The sequence below is a fragment of the Callorhinus ursinus genome, unplaced genomic scaffold (genome assembly GCF_003265705.2).
Source record: "Callorhinus ursinus isolate GAN/ISIS: 27379988/994484 unplaced genomic scaffold, GSC_fseal_2.0 scaffold7, whole genome shotgun sequence".
In the NCBI taxonomy this organism is placed as follows: Eukaryota; Metazoa; Chordata; class Mammalia; order Carnivora; family Otariidae; genus Callorhinus; species Callorhinus ursinus.
The window spans coordinates 64,938,728-64,965,828 of NW_027397069.1; the positions used below are offsets into that span (position 1 = coordinate 64,938,728).

At 37.6% G+C, this 27,101-nt stretch overlaps 1 protein-coding gene across 4 annotated transcripts in view; it reads right to left on the reverse strand.

The window, feature by feature from the left end:
• The window catches only part of FRY (FRY microtubule binding protein), a 447,132-nt gene that overhangs the window by 156,431 nt on the left and 263,600 nt on the right, over window positions 1-27,101 (reverse strand). For all 4 annotated transcript variants that reach the window (XM_073894719.1, XM_073894717.1, XM_025875084.2 and 1 more), the window contains 8 exons: window positions 22,667-22,806; window positions 17,358-17,448; window positions 17,056-17,135; window positions 16,865-16,945; window positions 10,873-11,041; window positions 7,926-8,018; window positions 7,733-7,831; window positions 5,876-5,977 (listed from right to left, as the gene is read on the reverse strand). In XM_073894719.1, coding sequence (XP_073750820.1) covers window positions 5,876-5,977; window positions 7,733-7,831; window positions 7,926-8,018; window positions 10,873-11,041; window positions 16,865-16,945; window positions 17,056-17,135; window positions 17,358-17,448; window positions 22,667-22,806 — 855 coding nt within the window. The remainder of the gene's footprint in view (window positions 1-5,875; window positions 5,978-7,732; window positions 7,832-7,925; window positions 8,019-10,872; window positions 11,042-16,864; window positions 16,946-17,055; window positions 17,136-17,357; window positions 17,449-22,666; window positions 22,807-27,101) is intronic.

Sequence of the window (27,101 nt, forward strand, 5' to 3'; positions counted from 1 at the left end):
GGCTCCCCGCTTCATACCTCGAAATCAACCACCTGCGATTTCTGTTTGTAGAGATCCAGATCTTCTTACATCTCAGACTGGTTTCGTGGGTGCTCAGAGTGGTCTGGTCCAGCTCAATTCCGGGGGCCAGTTGAAATAGGGTCCCCTACTCCTCCGCCATCTTTCCTTCCCCCCTGAACCTCTTATGAACATGCAGATTCCTTGACTGCACTCAGACATTTGAAATTAGAATCTCTGGAGGTAGGTTTTGAGAAGTTGCATTTGTAACAGGCTTCTTTGGAGATTCTGGTGCATGTTAAGGTCAAGCTCTATTGACAGAGATTGATAAACAATTTTAGTCATCTTTTGATATTGTTATACTCAACTACCTTCTAGTTTTCTCTTCCACTTCAACTAGAGCCATTGAAGTAAATCTATTTCTTTCTGTCATATTCTCTTGCACACCATAGTCAACCCCTTTCTTCTTTTAGGTATTTCCTTCTGACACTGGAATTTCTCTGATCATAATTCACTTTTCGATGACCATATTACCCAGAGAACCTATGTGCTAAGAATATAGGTTTAGGATAACTCTAACACACCTGGACTAACAATTTATGCAGATTATTTTCTCTTCAGTGTCTGAATAAATAAGGCATTCATGGAAAGTCATACCCTTGTCAGCTGATTTTTTTTTAAAGATTTTATTTATTTATTTGAGAGAGAGAGAGAATGAGAGATAGAAAGCACGAGAGGGAAGAGGGTCAGAGGGAGAAGCAGACTCCTCGCTGAGCAGGGAGCCCGACGCGGGACTCGATCCCCGGACCCCAGGATCATGACCCGAGCCGAAGGCAGTCGCCCAACCAACTGAGCCACCCAGGCGCCCCTCTCGTCAGCTGATTACTAATTTTAAGCCTAGTTTATGTGCACTATTAGAATTTATAAATCTCACTTTGAAATGTGTCTTGAACAGATCTGAAAGATAGATGAAAAGAGATTTTCTCAGGGTCCCTGGGTGGCTCAGTCATTAAGTGTCTGCCTTCGGCTTGGGTCATGATCCCAAGGTCCTGGAATAGAGTCCCACTTCGGGCTCCCTGCTCAGCAGGGAGTGTGCTTCTCCCTCTCCCTCTGCGACGCCCCCTGATTGTGTTCTCTCTCAGATAAATGAATAATTAAAATCTTTAAAAAAAAAAAGAAAAGAGATTTTCTCAAGTTTATAGAAATGAGGTTAATATTAAAGCAGAATAACTGCTTCTAGAAATTTAAAATAGCCAATACTACACCATTTAAATTTGAAACTTACAAAGAGAACAGTAGTTGTATTAAAATGAATGGTCCCATACATTTTAATGCATTCTACTGATGGCTGTGGACTCCTTAATGTATTACTCAATGTCTACTCAATGATATAAAGATATCATTAATTATCTTACTATTATATGAAAAGTTTAAAAAAGCACTCCTTAAACTTCACTGTGATTATTACACATAAATATACATTAAGTGCTGAGGACAAGTTTCAACAAATATATGGCAACCACAGTTTTTGAGATTCTTAAGGGAAATCAAAAGAGCTTCCTTGCACCCTCCCTCCCCTGCTCCTCCTGAATGTGTCATTCTCTGTTACAGTATCCTACTTTATTTTATTTACAGCAGTTATCAATATCTGAATTTTTCTTCCTATGTTTGTTTACTGTTTGTCTCCCCCACTAAATTACAAGGTCTAAGAGGTCAGAGAGTGTTACTGTCTTATTCATCATTTACTCCCAGCACCTAGGACAGTGCCTGGTACTCTTCATGTAAAAAACTGTTGACCAACTGATTGACCGGACAAATGAATGAATTCAAGTCTTAGTATAAGCAGTGACCGAGATGAAAGGAGAACCATTTTTAATTCTGTATTGTCTAGCCTTCAGATAAAGTATTGCTCTTGGAGCAAAATATTTAGAAAAACATAAATGATATCCATGAAAGTATAGGGCGAGCTCAATGGAGCTTATGACACTGTCATGGTGTTCCATGACAAAGTCTGTAACCCCCCATACCACTGGCTTGGCTCATAATAGATTTCCAATTACTGAGAGATATTGTTGTTATTAACTATATAGCAGACACATTTTTTATCTTTTAAGGTTTCTTTTATGGTTTTATTTTGTTTTTATAATCTGGACCTCTGGGATATTATATTCACTATCATAAAATTAAAAAAATTAAAAAATTGTTCCAATTATATCCATTTTGAAGGATGGGAAACTAGCACAGTTATTATGAATACTTAATAAATACTACATGTTAAAAGAACTATTAATAAATGGAGAGTCACAACAAAAACATAAGTACTATTAAATCAAGTTTCATAACACATTTCCTTTTTTTCAGAATTAGGTGTGTTATGCCTGACGTGAAGGGAATGTATCAATTTTTAATTGCCCAATATGTTCAGATTCTGACATTAAATATATAGAAGAAAAAAGTATTGGTTACTACTAAGCAAGAGTTCTTGAAAGATGTCAGTGTTGTGGTAAGAAGGTGCCATAAATTCCCCATCACTTCACAAGCGTATATTGCTAACATAAGGTTGACCTACTTAACTAAGTGTAAATAAAGACTTCAAGTTTGTGTTACCAAAGCAGCCTGCTTCCAACAGACTGACTCTGAAGATAAACCAGGGCACTGACATTAAATGAGCATTGATCTGAGAGCTTGTTTACTTTGAAAGCAGCAGATTTTTCATGCTCAGTCACTTCTATTCTGCTCTATGTCACACTGCCACCTTGATGACCCCCCTCTGCAGAACACATCAAAGATGGCTTTGATGTGTTCAACAGGTAGGGTTCAAACATTAGGTTCACTATACTTAAGCATGTAGAGGGAAGTGGGACACAAGGAAGGCCAGGGTGCTGGAAGCAAAAAGGGGACAGGTAAACAGGGAGAAAAGCTGGTCTGCTGGTCATTATGAAATGATATGGTTGGCTCTACCTCTCATAAAATACTGACCCCATTCAAGACAAAGTATACTTCCGAAGCCATGTTAGCTTTTCTTCACGGAGTATTTGTTAAGTTGGTTTGGAAGGTTTTCTGTATATTTATGACATTTTAAAATGGTCTCATTTTTTTGAAAGATTTATTCATTTATTATTTTAGAGAGAGAGAGAGAGAGAGAGAACATGCAGGGAAGAGGCAGAGGGAGAGGGAAAGAGAGAATCCCAAGCAGAGTCCCTGCTGAGTACAGAGCCCGTGGTGGGGCCTTTTCCCATGACCCAAGTGGAAATCAAGAGTTGGAAGCTTAACCAACTGAGCCACCCAGGCACCCCAAAAATGGTCTTATTTAATCCCTACTGGGTTTAGTTCTAAATATAGGTGATACCATTTTATTCCAATTGTAACTCATCAAGGATCTTTTTATATCTTTTAGCCTTGGGGTGGTGAATTCCAACAATTTATTACCCATAAAGAAAAATATCATTGCCTTATTTAGCCTAATAACTACCTCTTTCATGCTTCATGGGGTCTTGAACCTTTACACAGGGCACAAGTATCTCTCTACTCTCAGCTTTTATATCCCTCACTGTCTCTATCATGCATTTTGAAACTTTGTTATATATCTGCCAATGAAATGCTAAACTCCTCAAGGACAGAGACTCCATTCTATATCTAGTTTTAATATAGTTGACTTCCCCTATGTTTCCCACTTCCAGCACCTTCCCTAGCACCTCACACAGTGGGCACTTCATACCTACTGGGTGAACTGAATGGAATTCTGGAATTTGGTTCAGTCTCTATGCTATTGCCTCTATATAATACTCTTTCTGATCTCATCACAGCCATTCTCTTAGAAATCCTAGTGCTTGGGGGCACCTGGGTGGCTCAGTCCGTTAAGCGTCTGCCTTTGGCTCAGGGCATGATCCCAGGGTCCTGGGATCGAGCCCCGCATTGGGCTCCCTGCTCGACGGGAAGCCTGCTTCTCCCTCTCCCACTGCCCCTGCTTGTGTTCTCTCTCTCACTGTGTCTCTCTCTGTCAAATAAATAAATAAAATCTTAAAAAAAAAAAAGAAATCCTAATGCTTGAAATGTTTGCATAGGGATACCCCATCAGCTTGTAGTCCCACTTCTCTCTACAGCCATTTATAATCCTGTTATTAAGTCTTTTTGGTGGGTTTTGACTAAAGCACCCATATTTTAACTTTAAGGCACTTACAGTCTAAAGTAAGATTATGCCACTATATTTCAAAAGCACCTACTTTAAACAAAAAATTTTGGTTTTTTGGCCACAACAATAAACTCTCATGCAAAGTATTATCTTAACTCTAAAATTCATCACAAAAACACTTAGCATAATATATACAGAAAAATGCACTGTGAACATTCTTAATTACTTCTTTGTTTTGAGCAAGATGACCATTTTCTACCTGTGTAAAATGTAAATAAACAAAAAATATTTTTAACTGGAACTAATAACTGAATAACTTAAAAGTGGGCCAAACAACAACAAAATGACATTGGGCTCTGTGTTAGAAATGTATTACAGATGCATAAATCCCTAAGTAAAATATCAGAGAGTGCATATTATATAATAGTTGAAAACCCTGAAAAGCTTTTTGTTTTTCAGAATACTTAAAAGCTTAATTCTATATCCATAACTGCTATTATATTTCACGCCAATTTGAAGAAAATAAATGATTCTAATCTTGGATTTCACAATCCATGCTTAAAACAGCTCTAATGCAGATTATGGTGTAATTATGGTAAATGCCAAAATAATATAATTAATCTTAACCACCTCACTAAATTAAAGTGTCTTATAACAAAAAAGACAAGGCAACATGTATAAGCACATACAGGATTGTATAATTAAGTAGATTTCAAAAATTCTAAAGCAGCAAATATCAAACTCATAGAAGAACTTTAAGACACAACTGGAAACAACTAGAAAATATACACTGTTTGCACTTACGTTAGGGTTGATTTTCATTTAGTTGTCTTTTATTAATAGGTCACTAAAACTTAAAATATGCTTAACCACTTAAAAGTTATAAAGCCAAATTTAAAGCTAATCATTATAGTAGTTTTAACTGTAGGTTCCTCAGTTTTAGGAACAATGACTTCATTCCTCTCATTGAGCACCTGTGCTGCCTACCCACCACAATACTTGTTCAGTGAGTGCCTAGGGCTGATGGACTGCCATGTGGCTTGAATAGAATACCTTCAAATAATCACAAATCACAATGACAGGTAATAAGTATTCTCTGTGACTGGGGCCCAATCCCCCCACAGAAAGGAACTTTTCCCCTCAAATATTTTCCTAGATTGGCGGGGGCAGAGGAAGGATGCAGGAAGTACAGGTGAGCTTCTGAAATCAATTCACATGGTTCTGCCAGCGAAGTGCAGCCTCCCCTTTTTTAAAATCAGTTAGATAAAATGCAATTATTAATGCATATACAAAGGTATTTAATTCTACCCCGAAAATGATCCTTACTAGAAAAGATTTATTTCCCCAATTTGGGAGTGATTTCTCTTATCCTTGGTCATCTTCTAAAACTGACTATATTTGGGGTGCCTGACTATATCTGGTCAGTTAGGTGTCTGACTCTTGGTTTTGGCTCAGGTCATGACATCAGGGTAGTGAGATCAAGCCCCCTTTTGGGCGTCTACTTGAGATTCTCTATCCCCCCTCCCTCTGCCCCTCCCCCGGCATGCATTATAAATAAATAAATAAATAAATAAATAAAGTCTTATATTTAATAAGGAGAACTCTCATTAATATTTTTTTTTCATTATCCCAATAGTATAGGATAATTCCACTGCAAACTTTAGGAATCACTCGCAGAAGCACATGTAACCGTCTCAGATGCATATCTAGGGTCTAAAAGATTTTTTTGAACTGAGAAATACTAACTTTAAGGTTGGATAAGCAGTTGTTGAGGAAAATGTGCCACCTGTTCAGGAACAGCTGCTTCTGACTGACGCAGAGAAGGCAGGTCACCAGGGGGTACAAGGCCTGAGGAGAAAGAAGGTGGGGTCATGAGGTGATTTCTACTTCAACAAACCAGGTAACACACATTCTCCGGAATCGCTACCTAGCCATCTCCCTCCGTGGGCCAGAATAAACAGGACGCTCTATAACACAAGGCTCAACGGGAGCCATGCAGAGGTAGGCATTTCGCAAACGCCTTCTGACGATGTTGGGGGTGGACTTATCTAGAATTATGAAGTGTATAATAAGTTTCATGTATAGTAAGTGGAAATCTGATTCACTGATTTAGTCTTCACTTACGAATTTTAAAAACAAACTCATTATCTTAGATCACTCTCAATCCTCAGGGAGAAAGCAGGAAGGCACACTAATTTTAAAAATATTATTGGGGTTTTTGCTCATAAACATCTACTAGCTTGTCCTTGTCTAAGAGGTAGGTGTATATATTTTCTTTTGCATGCAATCTTCCTGTAATTAAGGAAGATTCCTAAAAGAAATGTTATTGCATTGGTAAACTCCACCAAGACAAATTTAACCACAGGAGGAATTTGCTTACTAGTGAATAAACAGAGGTGCTACTGTGCTTTTCCTGCCTAACTGGGCTGGTTTCCCACAGCAACTGGAGAAGATAGAAAAGCTAGCAACTGGAGAAGATAGAAAAGTAATGAGCAGCCACCCAAAAAATTTATATGCAGAACCCATCACCATTCTGCTGAACCAGACATACACCTTGAGGGCACCCAAAGAGTTAAGGCTAGTGAAGATTTAAACAAAAATATAACAGGCTCATCCATTAAGTTCAATTAACAAAAAACAATTGCCACAATGAGATTCAGTGCTTCACAGACCATTAACTTCATTTTTTTATTCGCTTGGTTTTAAACTGACTTTGAACTAAGCTACCATTGAGTATAACTCTAATTCCAGCCAGTAATCTAAAAAAAAAAAAAAAAAAATACTAGTGATTAGTCACAATGACCATTGACGTAGGAAAAAATACTCAAAACAAAAATCAAGGTAAGCCAGTCTTGACGTAGACAATGAGGACATCTGTCACCACTGCCAGCAAAGCAGCTCTGGGCATTAGCTCCAATAATGGTGGCAATGCTCATACTTTGAAGACTGGCATAAATCATGCCAGTAAACCAGCTCCCTAAGTAACCTGCTTCCTCCATACTGTCACAATTATAGCTCATATGCCACGTGTTGATTCATAAACCAGAGTCTTTTTTTTTTTTTTTTTTACTACTGAGGGCAAAAGGTTGTGGTAATTCAAAAGATTTTTCTGTGCTGCGCTGCCCATCAGCACAAACGCTTTCCCAACTACTGTTTCCTCAGCCTTCAGAGAAGCTTTCCTATGTCTCTCTCCCAACTCCCTCTGCTGCCTGCTTCCATTTTGATTTTGAATATCAGGATAGGAACGAACCAGTGAAGACCTCTGGAGATTGAAAAAGATAAACTGTTATTATAAACTTTGACTTTTAGATTGGAAAAAATACTCAAAACAAAAATCAAGGTAAGCCAGTCTTGAAAATAAACAACAGAATCTTAGGACAAGAAGGGTCATCTGAGGTGACACCATCTAATCCCCTTATATTATTGTGATCCGGTTACGGTCAACGTTAAGTGCAAGCTCCAAATTTTGAAATGCTCCCTCTTTTGGGGGCAGCTGTAGGTAATGCTCCCTTCTGGGGGACCCTGATGACTCTCAAATAGATTTCAGCCTAAGGATTTTAGCCTCTGCAGTTTTGCGTTTTGGATTTTCTCAGAGTTACCAACCAACGAATGCTTCTTTCGAGAAGAAAGTTCCAGCGTGGTGTCATATAGGCTTTCAACAAAGTTTCTAAGGCAGGGAACATTTACTTCATTTTTAACAGCCTAAAATAGAGAGGCATGTTAATATCATATTAATGAAATTGGTGATTCTCTAATCCAATTTGAAGAAGTTCTTAAAAATAAAAACGTAACTCACGGCAGCAACTGGGACAAGAATTTCAACAAAAAGCCCAGCCAAGGCATGCTTGATATCTTTGTCTTTGACCTCGAGGAAATAATGTGCGCATTCCTAGGAAGTAGAAAAAAGCATAAAGGAGGGAGAACAGATTGAAATGTGTACATGAATGTACTTAAACAAATTTAAGGAAACAGCTCTTAATTCAATCATATACACTAACATAGCATATTCCTTAATCCATTAAAGAAAATCACTGGATTCTAGCATTAATACTTAAGTTCAAAATGGCCTTAATGATATTTTGCAAGACTGGTTTTCTCACCCTCCGACTTCTCTCAAATCACTATGCTGAAAGGACAAAGCATCTACAACCAGGAAGCAGGTACTCATCCACTCACTTATTGGTTGAGTCATTCAGACATTCATTGCTGACAAATTTCTCTTGACCACCTACTATGCGTGGGGCCCTGGGTCCTTGATTAACCCACAAACACGGGTCCCCAGAGAAGGTAAACATGCGAAGAGAGGCAGAAGATATTAAACTTATTTTGGGCCCTGTGACAGCCCCAGGCACAGAGCTGTTTAATTCTTAGCTCTGACATTTTCGGTGTGTTTATTATTCAGAAAGTTTCATAAGCAAGTCTGGAATGCTGCCCTCCCCCACCCCAGGCAAGAAACTTTTAGAATAGTTCCTCAAGCAAGGATGTCTTTGCCTGTGGACTGCTATCTATGAAAGGGTATCTTTGGTGGCCCAGAGAATCATTTATTGGGGAAGCTGGCCTGTTGAGAATTCCACCAGCCCCTTTCTCTTTCCTGGCCTTTTTGGTAGTAACTCTTCATTAGGTATTGTTTTCCTGGAAGGGTCCAAGGCTACAGGGATTTGTGATGATATGTTAATATTCTATAGTAGCTATTATACTTATTTTCAGTCAACATTGGGACCACTGCCAACAAAAGTTAACACAATTCCTAGTCTATTGATTCTATACTAAGACATCAGTCCAAGAAAGGCATTGCCAACATGGAGTCATTGAAATGATTTCCCCAATGCAGAATGGCTCTTCATGACTCCTGGAATTGGGGCCCTTTTCCTACATTATTTTGTATATGTGTGTAAATACTCTTTTGAGTCATCATTCAAATACATAGATACATGAATTATTCATATGAGAGAGGGATAAAAAGTGTTAACAGTTACTAAGTGCTTGCTACATGCCAACAGTCCTCTGAGCCACCTTCTAAGGTTAGCACCATTATGGCAGCTTTGCACAAAGGTAAGTGAGGCGGGGAGGGGTTAAGGGTGACTTGCCCAAGGTCACAGTGTTGGTAAGTACTGAAGTTTGAATTTAAACCCAAGAAGTTTGATACCTGGCCTATATTCTTTTTTTTTTTTTTAACAGTTTCACAGAGATATAGGTCACATGATATGCAATTCACCCAAAGTGTACAATTCTATGGCTTTTAGTATATTCATAATTGTACATTTTTTAAAGATTATTTACTTATTTCACAGATTTGAGAGACTGAGAGAGAGAAAGAGAGAGGAGAGAGAAAGAGGGCAAGCAAGGGGAGCGGCAGGCAGAGGGAGAGGGAGAAGCAGACTCTCTGCTGAGCAGGGAGCCCGATGCAGGGCTCGATCCCAGGACGCTGGGATCATGACCTGAGCTGAAGGAGGATGCTTAACTGACTGAGCCACCCAGGCGCCCCCACAATTGTATTTACCACCACAATTAAGTTTAGAACCTTTTCATTATCCTCCAGAGAAACTTTGTGCTCTTTAGCAGTCATTTCCAACCTCTCTATCCACACTCCCTTCCTCTAAACCAATCTACTTTCTGTCTCCATGAATTTGCCTATTCTGGACATTTCATATAAATAGAATCATATAATATGCGGCCTTTTGTGTCTGACTTCTTTTACTTAGCATAATATTTTCAAGGTACATCCATGTTGTAGCATGGATCAGTTCTTCATTCCTTTTTATGGCCAAATAATATTCCCTTATATGGATATACCACATTTTGTTTATCTATTCATCAGTTGATGAACACTTGGGCTGTATTCACTTTTTTGTTATTATGAATAATGCTGCTATGAACATTTGCATTCAAGTTTTTGTGTGAATGTATATTTTCATTTCTCTTCGATATACCCCTAGAAATGTGGAATTGCTGGATTACACAGCAATTCTAGATTTAACCACTGAGGAACTGCCAAACTGTTTTCCAAAGTTGTTATGCCATTTTATATTCCCACCAGCAGTGTACAAGGGTTCCAATTTCTCTACATCCTTACCCACACTTGCTATTATCTGTCTTTTTGATCATAGCCATTTTAGTGGGTATTAAGTAGTAGAGCATATATGTCTAATCCATCTAAGCTCTTCATTGACAAAGACCCTCACTAAACCTAGTTCACAGCATTATTAAAGAAAGTTTTATAAATTCTAATAGAGCCACATGTTCTGCAAAATCCACATTAGCAACAATTCTTTTCTTAGTACATAATGAGAAACACTGCGTAATTGACACCTAAACCATATGTATGGTTTGGTTGATTTTTAAAAAACTGATCTTTTTTTATAGTAGGAATAAAAAGTTTTCTGCATTATTTAAAGTTCTGATGCCTACGAATGTTAACATAGCCACCTCAATGCTATCAATTATAAAAAGCAAAAAAATCAGCCATCAACATATAGGTGAGTCAAAAAGAGCAAAAAAGCCAACCAATAAGACATTCCACTATACACCCTACTTCAAAGGTGATATGAAAGTTTAAAAGTGAAATTATCTGGCTACAACTCTATTATTTGGTTACAAAGCACGTTATGCATTACTGAGGAAAAAGTAGGAGTTTCTCCACATTGTCAAGTGAATGGGTTTTCACATTCCAAGCCAGTCGTTCTGATAAAGGGAGCTGTTTGGGTTGATAGCCCTTTGGTTCTCCTGCCCAAGATATTACCTACCTGCATAAACTGAAGAGAAGCCTCGAAGTCCTCCACTGGATACATCTTAATTCGAAAGAACTTCATCCCCATTATCAAGCTGATAATGCTCTGAACAACATACGGGCTCTGCTCTTTGTGCCGTAATTCCTTGAGTTCTGCCATAAATTTCTTCTTTACAGCAGGGAATCTAAGAAGAGAACATGAGTGGTTTATCAAATAATGGGTATGAAAGTGACTATAATGGAGGCCTCCAGCATCTAGGAGTGACAGGGCACAGTGACAGGAGTCCTTTGAATCAGTTGAAGTACGTGGCTGTCATTTTGTAAGGATTTCCTACTGGGGATTTGGTAAAGAGTACAATCTTCTCCTTTCTTCTCTTATTCTATAAGATGCTCAGCATTTCCTTCAGTCAGGGAGAAGATTCAGGGTTATTTAGACCCTCTCAAAATGGCCTCGCTGTTAAACTGAGCATGACAAAAAGCTCCATTTCCTCAGGCTGGGCAATTTCCAACATAACTGCAGACCCCAAGGGCCTAAAGTATCTCTAATTGTAAGCATCTGAGCAATAGCACAGGCCTGCTATCTCTGACAGTGACAGCAAATCATGCCAAGAAATCGTCCTAATTCATTTCCACAGTTTTCTATTGTTGTTTCTTTTATACTTTTAGGTTAATAATCATTGAAAAAAATACTTTTAGGTTGTAAGAAAATCTAATGATGAAAAAATTCAAATCAAATCTAAAAGATGAATAAGCTTTTTCTACACGCACAGGATGTTACAACTAAAAAGACACAGTCTGCAAGGAACTTAAGGCATCTGTATCGCCTAACAGTAAAATATTAATAACCAATAGTATTAATTACAACAACATTATCATATAGGATTATAAAAAAGAATAGATCCTAAGAGGCTAGAAAATAGTAGATCTGCAAAGTACCCAAGGTAGAGGAACATATACATAAAGGTGATCCCAACTATTTCTGAAATGGCTGGTTAAAAGAAAAAGGAAAGCATTCTAAAATTCACTGTGTTTTGCTTCCTGAGATGATTAGCCTGAGGTTCTAGAGATGTGAAAAGGTCATTTAGGAGCAAGGCATGATTAAAGAGGGCTCTTATGATCATAAAAGTTAAAGGCCAACTAACAGAATCCTGGAAGGTTGAAACGACTCTTGACAGCTCAAGGTAGAAACCTGAGGACAAATAAAGTAGGTGGTAAGCATGAAGCTATTGTTTCACCAGAAGGCAGTACAAGAGGGCCATGACTGGTAAGTTGGTGTCGGAGACGTGGCGACACCTGGTCCTTTTCTCGTTCTTGGCTCCGGTGCAGGAGGGTACGTGGTGCTCATTTGGGAACAATTGGTTAAAACTGTATTTTTCTAAACCAATTTATAGATTTTTCTTCTTACCTGCTACATGTATTTTACAATAAAAGAGGTTTTTTAAGAAGGCAGTGGAAGAGAAAATATAAAATCCAAATTCCAATGTCATCTTAAACTACTTCTTATAGAGTAGAAAATACCCTGATGCGGAGGACGGAGACGATGACAGCTGCAAGCAGACATCCAGAACCTACGATATGCCAAGCAAAGTTCAGTGAACCCTGCATTTCATCGTCACGATCACGTAATCCTCACAACTTGAGCAGAGCACTATTATCATACCCTTTCTACAGAAAAGGAACTCGAGGCTGAGACTTCTTAATGTGATAAAGTTGCACAGCTGTAGGCGGCAGAGCCAGAATTTCAAGCCAAATGTCTGGCTCTAGAGTCCCTACGCTTAATCTCTGTGCTATGTTTTGTCTGGACCCGTGGTTCTCAAAGTGTGGCCCCCAGATCAGCAGCAGCAGCCCTGCTTGGGAACTTGTCCGAAACACTCATTATTGGCCCACATCACACCTACCGAATAAGAAACGGTGGGGCTGAGTTCCAGGACTCTTGTTTAACAAGCCCCAGAGGTGATTCTGCTGTGCTCAAGTTTATGAAGCACCGGTCTGGACTAGGAATAACGATAAGGTATATTTGTAAGGTGGTTTATATTTTCTGCACATTATACTCTTACATTTTTACGTTTGCAACAATCCACTGAGTCAGGCAGTGAATGCATTTCCATTTTACAAATGAAGAAACAGATGTGGAAGATCAACATGACAAAGAAGACTCAAACCCAGGACTTCTGACACAAATTCCAGGAATTTCCACTGTACTCCAGCTGCCTTACATTGCCATGAACTACGAAATACAGTCACTGCCTTAAGAACAGTGTACAGTTTGGGAAGATAAAGCAATGTAGAACTGACCATGAACCATGCAAAGAATAATGATAATAATAATAATAATAATAAATAAGATTATAATCATTAAAAATTATTTACAAAATTAATTATTATGATTAGCTATTGTTTATATTAGTGAATATTATTTATAAGATTATGATATAATATATATTATATAATATATTATACAGTAATAATATAATAATGTGATATAATAATAATATAATAATAATTATTTGTGAGGTGCGCTGGCCAGTGCCTGACCCTTTGCTGGGATCTCGCTGATTCTTCCGGGAGATGGAATGGTCAGGCCAGATCACTTTCTCATATTTCACATTGCCTTTTACGAGAATAATACACTTAAAGAGGCTCCAGGGCACAGGAGATGAAAGGGCTCTCTCTTTCCAGCTGGATAATTAGTGGAGATTTCTGGGGATTTGAATTGGGGCAAAGGCTGAGTCTTTAGGCAGCGATGATAAAGGGTGGGAGGCAGAGATGGTGTGCAAAGCAATGGAAAGGACACTTTTAATCAAGATTATAAAAATTTATTAATTCTCAACTGGATTTTTAAAAATTATATTTTTATTCACGTTATTCCCAAACACTAAAAAAACTTACCAAGGATTTTAATTTTGAAATGTGAAAGCTTAAAAGGAAAAAGTAATCTTATAGGTTAGAGTTATATTGTCTTAAAGACTGTATGATACTTAGGAAAGTTTGTTTTCTATCTCTAATCCATGACTAAAACAAGGAACAGTAGGAGAGGGCAGGTTACTTGTATAACTTACTAGTTCAACATTCTCATGAGTGGGTGGCTGACAGTCTAATTATTTATCATGGAAGAATAAATATGGCTATCTTTTACAAGTCCCAGATGACATAAACATGCTACTTTAGCATTAAAAAAATCCCAAAATCTATTTGCACTTAAAATCCATTTTTCCATAAAATAATTTTAGGGAAAAATTAATTCATTTTCAATGACTGTGCCTTTAGTGTTTTGTGCTGTCTTTAGTAAATACAGTAACTAAATGATTACTCAGTCTTTGGTATACTAGAACATCCATATGAAAATAAACTGCTTTGAAATGTTGAATACATATTATAAAAGTGAGAGTTTAAGAATATATACCTTATGATTATACCACATAAAGAGAAAGTAATTTTGAAATCTATGTATCTTAGAGGCCATTATCACTATTTAAATAAATATACCAGATTTTAACCAAAAAAAAACTTACCTTAAAAAAAAATCAAACTTTAACTTAACTGACTTTCAAAACGTCAGCACTTGGGAGGGATATCACTAAATAGCAAAATCTTTTTCCCTTAATGATAGGAATTAAGTGCATTATCATTAGTAAGATAAAAAATAGTGATTTGGGGGCGCCTGGGTGGCTCAGTTGGTTAAGCGGCTGCCTTCAGCTCAGGTCATGATCCTGGAGTCCCGGGATCGAGCCCTGCATCGGGCTCCCTGCTCAGCAGGGAGTCTGCTTCTCCCTCTGACCCTCTTCCCTCTCGTGCTCTCTATCTCTCATTCTCTCTCTCTCTCTCAAATAAATAAATCAAATCTTTAAAAAAAATAGTGATTTTGCTAAAACTTAAAGACTAATACTAAGCATTAATAACTAAAGTCATAATGAAGAAAATATTTCATATACATTACCACTGGGAGCTGGATGTAAAGTCTAGAATTAGAAATGTTATATGACTCAAGTTTAGCACCCTGTACTAGATAAGCATACATCCTTTTTTCCCCCCTGAGAACAAAGGAAACAGTACTTTTCTAAGGCAATGACAAAGTAATGTTTCTGGCATACTCACGAAAAGGAAGCAATGTGATAATTTGGATTATGACACCAGTTTAAGATTGTACTATCTATTAATAAAGGTTATCTATACATGAGTGGTTGAGAATATATCATTGTGATTACTATACACTACTGTAGTTACTATAAGAAGCCACTGACCAAGGGGTTCTCTTATGACTGGAAAGTATTGGAGCATTGTCCAAATTGAGACATTTCATATACTCGACTATTGCCGAATTGGGACAAATACTGACATCATGGAAATTAAAACAAGCCATGGTTGGCAAGAAAACACTGGCTTGGTGGATCATATAAATCTGACCTAATATGGAAATTCCTATAATCTTAGAATGTGGCTTAGTTATGACATTGTTTTTCAGTTCATTCACAACCAACTCAAAATCACTATTGCTAAGGAAGCTCATTCTACAGTAACCAATATTGTAATGCACAGTTCACAAAAACTAAGAAAAACACAAAAAGCCATTTTTGGCAAATTAAATTTTCCAAATGACAGTATAAGAGAATTGGGCTGGGGTAATTACAGAAGGAATTACACAGGAATATGTTGAGATTTTCAGGGTTTGACACAAATGAGCCAAATACATATCAATAACTCATTTTTCTGATCTTTTCTAGGAATGGGGTTGATACATGTGAATCAACTTGCTAGGTAATTAAAGCTTCTCCCTTCAAAATGCCAATACTTTTTATCATTCAACTGCAATAAAAAGAGATGTATTGGGCTTTTTTTTCTTGATGACTCATGAACCACAATTATGACAATGGGCTGCAAAGTCAATATATAATCTCATGCAAAATGGCCCAGATAACACTACTGTTTAGTTCTTATGTATGCTTTGGCTACTTTTTCTTTCCTCTCTGTTGCTGCTAGTCTTTGAGCTTGATATTTCTCACTGGCATCAGTGTATCTACCTCTCTCCCATCTAACACTGATATTTTATGTGTTAAAAAAATGTATAGTTGAGATGAATAGATAAACCAGGTTTAATAAGTCACACTGAAGAATTCTGGGGGTCTGTTTCCTGAGTTCTTGTCTCTGTTTTCACTAGGTAAGGTTGCTGAGTAAGTACTTTTTTACAAAATTTTATTTTTTGATAAACTGGGCATTTCCATGCTATTAAGTTAGGAAATTCCATCTCTTGGAGATAAAAATCTCCTTCTGAGGATTGCATTTCACAAGCATCAGGGCATCACTGTTGCTTTAAGCTCACCTCTTGGCCTGGATTCATATTTTGTCTCTGGCTCATTTTGCTTAACCTCGGCATTCAGGATTTTGCCTGATTTGCCTCAGGGTTGAATAAGATGAAGATGGGTGAATAAGGTGTGACATCACTTTTGGAAGAAGTATATTATTGCTAATAGTCTAACACCACTTTGTTCTAGCCTGCTAAGTAGTGTTATGGGGCCAGATAAATTTAGCAATGAGAATTTTCCCCTGACTTGTTTCCATGACAGAGTCTGGGACATTTTTAGCTCAGCTGAATTAAGTAAGGTCTATAGTAGAGGGACATTCTAGAATGGAATTTTCCCATTCACAGATGATATATATCATAACTACCCACTCATGGAATATAGAAAACAAAACTTCTAAAACTGGTAAACTTCTTTGGAATATTTGGGCAGAGAGAAAAGTAATTTGGTTAGTCCATTTCTTTCTTTGATGCAGTAGTCTGAAACTCACGGACTCCTGGTAGGACCTGGACCAACTGCCAGGTAAAAAAGATTATGGAGAAAACAACTAAAAACAGACTTGGTACTTGCCTTGAGGGAGCTTTTAGTTAGTTTCAGAGACAAGGCACCCATCACAGAAAGGAGCCTAGCTCTCTACTAGCTCACACACAGCCCCTTCCTGCAGTAGAAAAGGCACTCAAGTTCTTATGGTAAAGGACTGAGTTCACTTACTTAGCTTGTGCCAACACGCCAATGACTTCCGCATACAGGTCTGCCACAATGTGCATATTGCCAGTGTTAGGACCAAGGTACCTAAATAAGATATGAATAGACAAGTGAGGGATCCCCCATTATCTAAAAAGAGCACACTTGTTTGAGATTTAAGTACCCCACTTCTTCAAAATTCTTAGGAGAAAAATTACCCTTCTTTGTACTTAAAGTGCTTGAAAGCCAAGTTAATAATGTCATGTATTAGACTGTCTATTACAGGATGAAGTGGAATCTGAAAAGAAAAAAAAAGATGGCTTTTAACTTGGAAGGGAATATTAAGGATCAAATCAGTAACAGTACTTCTGGTAACTATATATGGCCTTTAGCAATCAATAAACATAATTCACATAACCCAGTATTTGAAATTCATGAACAATTTAAAACTTAGATTTTAAAAACATTAAGTAGCTTTCAGATAAATCTTATCTAAAAGGAACATTAATTACTGACCTACCTGTTTCAAAACTTCTATTAATACTAAAGAAAAAATAAAATCAATGGCGAGGTCCCGTCTTTCCATTAAATAATCTCGCTGTTGTTCATCACTGTAAAATTTAAAATATTCACATTCAGTGGCATTGAAGATATTCTCGGAGTGATACAATTCACCAGACATAGAGGGCTCATTCCCAATGGACTGCAAACCAATTCTGCTATTATGAGATTACAGTGGTAAATATATGCTAACACTTATTCTCAGGGAGTGAGGTGTAGGGAATTCACATAGGAACAGAATACCTGACTTCAAATTTCAACTTTTCAACCATGTCAACTTGAGTAGGTACTTGTGAATCTACAAGCTCATTCAATGGACTTCTCTTTCTTTCTTTATTTTTTTTTCAGAGCAGATTTTTTATTGTTATGTTAATCACCATACATTACATCATTAGTTCTTGATGTAGTGTTCCATGAGTCATTGTTTGTGCATAACACCCAGTGCTCCACGCAGAACGTGCCCTCTTTAATACCCATCACCAGGCTAACCCATCCCCCCACCCCCTCCCCTCTGGAACCCTCAGTTTGTTTTTCAGAGTCCATCGTCTCTCATGGTTCGTCTCCCCCTCTTACTCCCCTTCATTCTTTCCCTCCTGCTATCTTCTTCTTTTTCTTTTTTCTTAACATATGTTGCATTATTTGTTTCAGAAGTACAGATCTGTGATTCAACAGTCTTACACAATTCACAGCGCTCACCGTAGCACATACCCTCCCCACTGTCTATCACCCAGCCACCCAATCCCTCCCACCCCCCCCACCACTCCAGCAACACTCAGTTTGTTTCCTGAGATTAAGAATTCCTCATATCAGTGAGGTCATATGATACATGTCTTTCTCTGATTGACTTATTTCACTCAGCATAACACCCTCCAATTCCATCCACGTCGTTGCAAATGGCAAGACCTCATTCCTCTTGATGGTTGCATAATATTCCATTGTGTACATATACCACTTCTTCTTTATCCATTCATCTGTCGATGGACATCTTGGCTCTTTCCATAGTTTGGTTATTGTGGACATTGCTGCTATAAACATTGGGGTGCACGTACCCCTTCGGATTCCTACCTTTGTATCTTTGTGGTAAATACCCAGTAGTGCAATTGCTGGATCGTATGGTAGCTCTATTTTCAAATGTTTGAGGAACCTCCATACTGTTTTCCAGAGTAGCTGCACCAGCTTGCATTCCCACCAACAGTGTAGGAGGGCTCCCCTTTCTCCGCAACCCCGCCAACATCTGTCGTTTCCTGACTTGTTAATTTTAGCCATTCTGACTGGTGTGAGGTGGTATCTCATGGAGGTTTTGATTTGGATTTCCCTGATGCTGAGCGATGTTGAGCACTTTTTCATGTGTCTGTTGGCCATTTGGATGTCTTCTTTGGAAAAATATCTGTTCATGTCTTCTGCCCATTTCTTGATTTATTTATTTATTTGAGAGAGAGAGAGAGAGAGAGAGAGAGCACAAGCAGGGGGAGGGGCAGAGGGAGAAGCAGACTCCCCACTAAGCAGGGAGCCTGAGGCAGGGCTCGATCCCAGGACCGTGGGATCATGAACTGACCTGAAGGCAGATGCTTAACAGACTGAGTCCCCCAGGAGCCCATCCATGGACTTTTCTAAGGTGACTTTCTCTAATTCTATCATCTGTACAATGGATACAGACCCAGGGCAGGGTTGCCATACTGAAGGTGGATATTGAGAAGCTCCTGTGAAAGAAGCTACACAATGTAGGAAACAATAAGGACAGAACATGATCATCAGCTACAGCAGGACTACAGAGGGTGGAGAGAGGTTAGGAATCACTTTTCTTTTTTTGTTTCCATGCCTCTTTCCTCTTGACCTTCTGTCACTTGAGATTTATGAACGAAGAAGTGAAGGGGCAGTAGGATAGAGAATGCTTATAAAGCAGGTGGAAGAAGAGGTAGGAAGAGGCAAAGTGCAGTCATTTGAACTCACTCAAAAGTTAAGGAGCAGAATTAGCACTGTCAGAAGGACAGAAATGTCAGTCCACCCCCACCCCCATCCCCACTCCCAGCCCCCAGGCGCTGCCTATCTAACATACTAACTAAGGGCTAATTTGGAATTGAACCAAGAAAGACAAAAGATGTGATTGCCGAGACCCCAGCACAGAACTATGGCTAAGAGCATTGGCTTTGGTATGGAACAGTCCTGGGTTAAAATGATGACTCTTCTATTTACCAGTAATTGTTCCATCTACAAAATGGGAATAATAATAGTAATTACAGAAAGGTCTGCTTGAGTATTAAATTAGACAAAGTGTGTAATAGATTTATCATGGTCTCCTGACATGGAACTGCTCAATACTTGCATATTAAGGAAAAGCCATGAGAAAGGATGACCAGATTTGCGCTTGTCAGGCAGGTCTGTTTAAAATAAATCAAAAATATAAATAGGGAATGTTCTTCCCTTCAGTCAATGGGAATGAGAAGAAAGGAAGGTGATATTTAAAATCTAAAAAAGAACTTCTGGAGAAGCTCTGTAACCTGGAGCAAGTCAAATGAAGGTTGGTGAATGACAGAATGGGTTAACAAGGGAGGCTGCAGCTGTAACTCTCAAGGAGAAATGTATGGACAGGGTAGGAGCTCATTCACTCAGGATCACTGTGAATGGTCCTGCCAAGAGGAAGAGCACTGGCCCAAACCACCTATCTGAAGCCCTTCAGGACCCACTAGACCTGGAAAGAGCTCCTGCCAGCTGGAGGAGAATTGCATTAAAAAAGAGAACATTCAAAAATCTGACCTGGAGATTATATCACGGAATAAATATATAAGAAGTTTGAAGACCAAAAGGAAGGAGAGCTTTCAAAGATGGCCAGCAGAAGTAGACAGAAAATTGTTGTGTTGGATGGCCAACAAGGATCTTTAAAAGGGGCCAGAGGACCCTGAGAAAGTAACAGTTCTTGGCAGGGAAAAAAAAATTTTAAACCCCTGATTCTATTTAATAAGTCAATTTATGCTTTCAAATAAAAGTAAGACCTATACTTCTCCAATAATGTGAATTCAACTTTATTGCTGGTTTGAGGTCTAACTGCCAGGAGCCGGCAGCATTTGACAAATTTATTTGGCATTCAAAATGTTGATGTTAGACTAATCTTAGAAATTGTAACCCTAGTACACATCTGTCACATTTGACTGTTTTCGGTTGCTTAATCTTCTCTCCAAAGTTCCTCTTTTCTTTTTTTCTAGTAACAGAAACTCGCATTATTACCTACATCATGCTCTAGACACCCTCATTCTTTTGGCTTTCTCCCAAACACACATTCTTAGTTTGAACTCCCTAATGTTAATTAAATGCTGCTGAGTTGAATTTCACTGTCCTGATGCCATGTTTGATCTTGACAATTACTCTGATCTCCTAAAAACAGTCAGTAACCTGATTTTTAAAATATTATTTTCCAATCCATAAAGAAATAAATTCATGAAAAATCCAGTTTTAGTAACTACATTCTGACAAAACAGAGAAACGAAACTAAGACTCAATTAATTCAACTCACTAAAACAGCCCCATTCCTCACTCCCAAGGAAAAGTTTAATATCTGTTTATAAACTAATGATGTAACATATGGTGATTAACATAACAATAAAACATTTTAAAATAAGAAAAAAGATAATAAATTGCTTCTTGTTAAAAAATATCTGTTTATAAACTAACATGTAATATGGGAAGAATAATAAAATGATACCACTAATTAATTATTTAAAAAAGATTTTATTATTTATTTGAGGGAGAGAGAATGCACAAGTGGGGGGAGCAGCAGAGGGAGAAGGACAAGCAGGCTCCCCACTGAGCACGAAGCCAGACATGGGCTCCATCCCAGGACCCTGGGATCACGACCTGAGCCAAAGTCAGACACTTAACCGACTGAGCCACCCAGGCACCCCTAACACCATTAATTTAGTAATCACACGGTCTGAACCATTTTCAGACACAGAATTAAGATTTTACCTTTAAAATTTGATACATCAAAAAATATTTGTAAGAAGAGACTGCTAATTAGCGTGGGGTTTCTTTTTGGGGAGCTGAACTATTCTGGAATTAGTAGTGATGACTGCACAACCTTGTGAATATACTAAAAACAGAACTACACAGTTTAAAAGAATGAATTTTGCCATGTGTACATTATATTGCAATAAAAAGTTCCCTCTCTTCAACTAAAAAAAAAGATTCAGTTTGAAAAAGTTACTAATTTCTCTCCCAAACAAGATGATAAATAAATGACTGAATCTTGCATAAACTTGAGCATATTATAAAATGAAATTACAAGTTTGGATGAAATGTAATTCATTTCATGACATTGAGAAGTGGATATTTAAAAAACAGTATTAGAAGTGTCAAGAAAAATGAGAGCGATAAATCACAAGAAGTAGTTAATATCTGATTTTCTGAATGATTCATTTCCGTTTATTCTCTTTAAAAATGCATAATCAATTCATATAGAGAAGTCTGTTTTAAAGTAATTTTTTAAAAGGTAAATATAGCACACTTTCTTATATTTACTTATATTTCAAACATATGAATTACATATATTTACATAAATGTTTGGGGGATGCACATTCATTTGACAGTACAAGAATCTTAAATTTTACGGTTGCTACAAGGGTTTCTATAGCAGCATGTTCCACTTTTCAAATCCATAAGAGAAGGGGAGCACAGAATAAACAAACAAAATTCTCCGCTGCAAGGGAAGTTCGAGATGGTGTAATCTGACTTCCCTGTTTTGCTTGCGAAGAGACTACAGTATAGAGAGGTGGTGAGTTGCCCAAAGTCACAGGGCTAATTTGTGGCAGCTCCAGGCCTAGTGCTGATGTCCCGCCCTGCCTCCTCTCCATGTGGGCACCCTGGGCACTCAAGGTTACTAGCAAGGACGAGGCAGCATCATGCAGGGCCTGCACCAGCCCTTCTGCTTTTAGGGTATACACTGGAAGAGACAGGGCTCCGGAAAGAAGCAGACACAAGGGTAACTTAGGGCCCTTTACACCTGCCCCGCCAATGTCAAAATAATGCTGAGTATGTCTTTCCAACCTGTGACAAGTGGCCGTGACTAGTACTCCCACTGCTAGACAGCCCCTCTCCCCCTGCCCCCCGCAGCACCTGCTAGGTATCCATGTACAGACAGGCAGATTTAGATGATGCATAAATTCCATTTTGACTTATGTTTCTGGAAGGAAGGAAGGAAGGAAGGAAGGAAGGAAGGAAGGAAGGAAGGAAGGAAGGAAGGGAGAACCTCATAATTCCTACACAAAAGAAATGTACCTTTTTGATTTATTGCTTGTTCTTGGCCTGTATTCATGTGATTCATCCTCAATGCCATTTTGCCTTTTATACCAGTCAAATAATGTACGCAGAATGGAAGGCAGGCAGTATTCAGAAAGGGAGCTCATTGAGTTGATGACCTACAGAGAAAAACAGGTGATAAAAAGGCTTTGGTGGCCCTGCCAGTTACTGAGAAACTTTTCATTTAACAAATAACTCCAAGCTATATTCACCACAAAACCTTCTTATTTATCACATCTTTCCTTCAATAATCTTTATTAGTACATTCCCAAGGGCTCAAATCTCTTAATGTTGACAGATGTTCCTTATATTACAATTTTATGGTTCAAGAAAGTTAATTACTTTGACTTCCTTTCATTCTAGAAATCAGATGTTAATTGCATACAGGTTATTCATGGACTGCAGAGAAATTATTTTCCAATACTGTCCAAGAAGTATAGTGCCTTGTACTCCTTAAGTCTCAAAAATGCTTGTTGTATAAATAAATATTTTAATTAACACAATTACATTAGTCGCTTATGTGAAATAAAAAAATCTAGCTCCCAAACAAATAACCCAAGTGGTAATACAATGTATGGGTTTCTGCCAATAATCACTCATCCACTCATCTGAGTTATGCCCCAAATTAGACTGAAGACATGAGCCAGTAGCAATAATTTCCTATGTATCACCTTAAAGGCAAACTACTGCTCTCTTTTTCAAACAACAAACATATCTTTGATAGACGAGGTATTTTAATTTCCTTAGCTGGAAAGATTTGTGATCTTTTATTAATTATCACGAGAAAATGAACCTCAATTGATATCTCATGCCATGTGCAAAAATTAATTTAAAAATCATACTATAAAAACTTAAAACTATGAAACTTCTGAAGAAAACACAGGAAAAAATCTTTGTGACTCTGGGCTAACCGAGGATTTCTTAGGTAACACACCAGGAGCAAACTCCATGACAATTTGATCCTGAACGTCATCAAAATTAAAAGCTTCTGTTCTGGGGATAATTCAATCAATCAAGGATGGTTCGCTATTCACAAATCAATCAACGTGATACACCACATTAACCAAATGAAGGATACAAAGTCATACGATCATCTCAATAGATCATACTCAATGGTGAAAAACTGAGAGCTTTTCCTTTAAAATCAGGAACAATACAAGGATGTCCACTGTTACCACTTTTATTCTACATAGTACTGCATGTCCTAGCCACAGCAATCAGACAAGAAAAAGAAATAAAAGGCATCCAAATTGGTAAGAAAGAAGTAAAACTGTCACTATTTGCAGATGACACAATACTGTACACATATATGTAAAAGTTATATATACATATAATATATATATGTATATAAAACTCTAAAGACTGCCAAAAACTATTAGAAGCAATAAATTCAGTAAAGTCGCAGGATACAAAATTAATACACAGAAATCTGTTGCATTTCTATACACTAATAACAAAGTAGCAAAAAGAGAAATTATGAAAACAATTCCATTTACAATTGTACCATACAGAATAAAATGCCTAGAAATAAATTTAACCAAGGAGGTAAAAGACCTGAACTCTGATAACTATTAAGACATTGACAGAAGAAACTGAAGAAGACACAAAGGAAAGATATCTCATCTTCATGGATTGGAAGAATTAATATTGTTACAACATTCATACTACCCAAACCAATCTACAGATTTAAGGCAATTCTTATGAAAATACCAACAGCATTTTTCACAGAACTAGAATAAATAATACTCAAATTTATATGGAACCTTAAAAGACCCTGAATGGTCAGAGCAATCTTGAAAAAGAAGATCAAAACTGGAGGTATCACAATCCCAGATGTGAAAATATACTACAAAGCTCTATGTAGTACTGGCATAAAAACAGACACATAAGATCAACGAAACAGAATAGGGAGCTCGGAAATAAACCCACACATATATGGTCAATTAATCAATGACAAAGGAGGCAAGAATACAAAATGGGAAAAGACAGTCTCCTCAATAAATGGTGTCGGTGTTGGGAAAACTGGAAAGCTACACGCAAAAGAATGAAACTGGCCCAGTTTCTTATACTTTCTCACACAAAAATAAACTCAAATTAGATTAAAGACACCTAAATGTGAGACAGAAAACCATAAACCTCCTAGAAGAAAACGTAGGCAGTAACTTCTCTAACATCAGCCCTGGCAACATTTTTCTAGATATATCTCCTCAGGCAAGGGAAACAAAAGCAAAACTAAACCAAAATAAATAGCTTTTTGCATAGTGAAGAACACCATCAACAAAACGAGAAGGCAACCTACTGAATAGGAGAAGATATTTGCAAGTGACATATCTGATAAGGAGTTAATATCCAAAATATATTTAAAAAACTTAATACAACTCCACACCAAAAACTCCCCCCAAAAATCCAATTAAAAATGGACAGAAGACTTAAGCCAACTTTTTTCCCCCAAAGAAGACAAAGATATGGCAAACGGACATAGGAAAAGATGCTCAATATCACTAATTATCAAGGAAATGCAAATCAAAACCACTATAATATAATATAATACCTTATATGTGTCAGAATGGCTAAATCAAAAAGACAAGAAATAACAAGTGTTGGTGAGGATGTGTCCAAAGGGGACCCACATGCACTGTTGGTAGGAATGTAAATTGATGCAGCCACCAAGATACGGAAGCAACCCAAGTGTCCACCCATAGATGAAAGGATACAGAAGATGTGGTACGTATATACAATGGAATATTACTCAGCCACAAAAGAGAATGAAATATTGTCATTTGCAACAACATGGATGGACCTAGAGAGTATTGTGTTAAGTAAAATAAGACTGAAAAAGACAAATATTCTATGATTTCACTTATATGTGGCATCTGAAAAACAAAACAAACAAAAAGGAGAACCAGACCCATAAATACAGAGAACAAATTAAAGGTTGCCAGAGGGGCGGGGTTAGGGGGATGCACAAAATGGGTGAAGGGGATGGGAGCCACAGACTTCCAGCTATGCAATGAATAAGTAGCAGGGATAAAAGGCACAGCCTAGGGAATCTAGTCAATGATACTGTATATTGTACAGTGACAGATGGGAGCTACACTTGTGGTGAGCACAACAGAATGTATAAACTTGTGGAATCACTATGCTATTCACCAGAAACTAATGTAACATTGTGTGTCAACAATAGTTCAGTAAAAAAATTAAGAGCTTCTGCTTTTAGAAAGATACGGTCAAGAAAGTGATGAAAAGACAGGCTGTAGACCCAGAGAAAATACTGGCAAACACCCCTCTGATAAAGGCCTTATAAACAGAACATGTAAACCTACAACGAGATACATTTTAACCACCTCATTTGGAAACACAAATTCACAAAATTTCTTACTAGCAAATTATAACCCCCCAGTGCCGATGAGACAGTGATTAAATAGGCATGTTCAAACACTACTGATAGATGAAAAAGATTGGCATAACCTATCTGGAAGGAAATTTGGAAATGCAGATCAAGAACCTAATAAAAGGCATTCTCAATAAGCCCATTCTTAGGAATTTAACTCAAATACATAATTAGAGGTAAGAATGTTCAGGACAACATTACATATTATACAAAAAATGGGAACATGCTAAAAGTCCAGCTATGTGTAAATGCCTTAATACAATGTGGAACAATGTGATGTAGATTATCTCTGAAACCATTAAAAGTCACATTTCAAAAATATTTAATGACATGAAAATGTTTATGTTAAGTGGAAGAAGAATTTAAAAATCATTTAACTGGTAAGATTCCGACTCGGTACAGACCCTACGGTAAGTATGCATATACAGAAAACACAACTTGGAGGTGATATACTGACATACTGAGAGTGCACACGGAAATCAGGAGTCCTCAGGACAGAGAGATCACTAGAGGGAGAAGTAGGTGAGAGATAAAGAGACATGAAGGTAGGATTTTACCTGGGCCTTTTATAGAAAGGGTAGAAATGTGAGATTAAGAGTCAAGAAAAAAGCTAAGCAAAGACTCAAAGGCAGGAAGCCTATGGTGATGAAGGTGCAAAATAACTGTTCATAATAATTACAGTGATTAATTTAAAGAAGGTTTTGAGTGAACTGAGAGAAGAAATATTTGGCTGGTGTAGGGACTTTGGTATACCAGAGTAAAGAAAAATACTTTTGAAAATTTTAAGTTGAAACTAAATCATAGCAAGTATTTAATGCTAGTCTGAAGAATTTGTTTTCTTTTCTAGAAAATGGGAAGCCCGTAAAGATTTCTGAATAGGAAAATAAGCCCACAGACATGTTGAGGAAGTTTAATTCAGCAGTGATGTGTAGGCTGGACCAAAAAGGGTCTGCCAACAGGGGTGGTTAGGAACACGAACACACACACACACACACACACACACACACACACACACACACACAC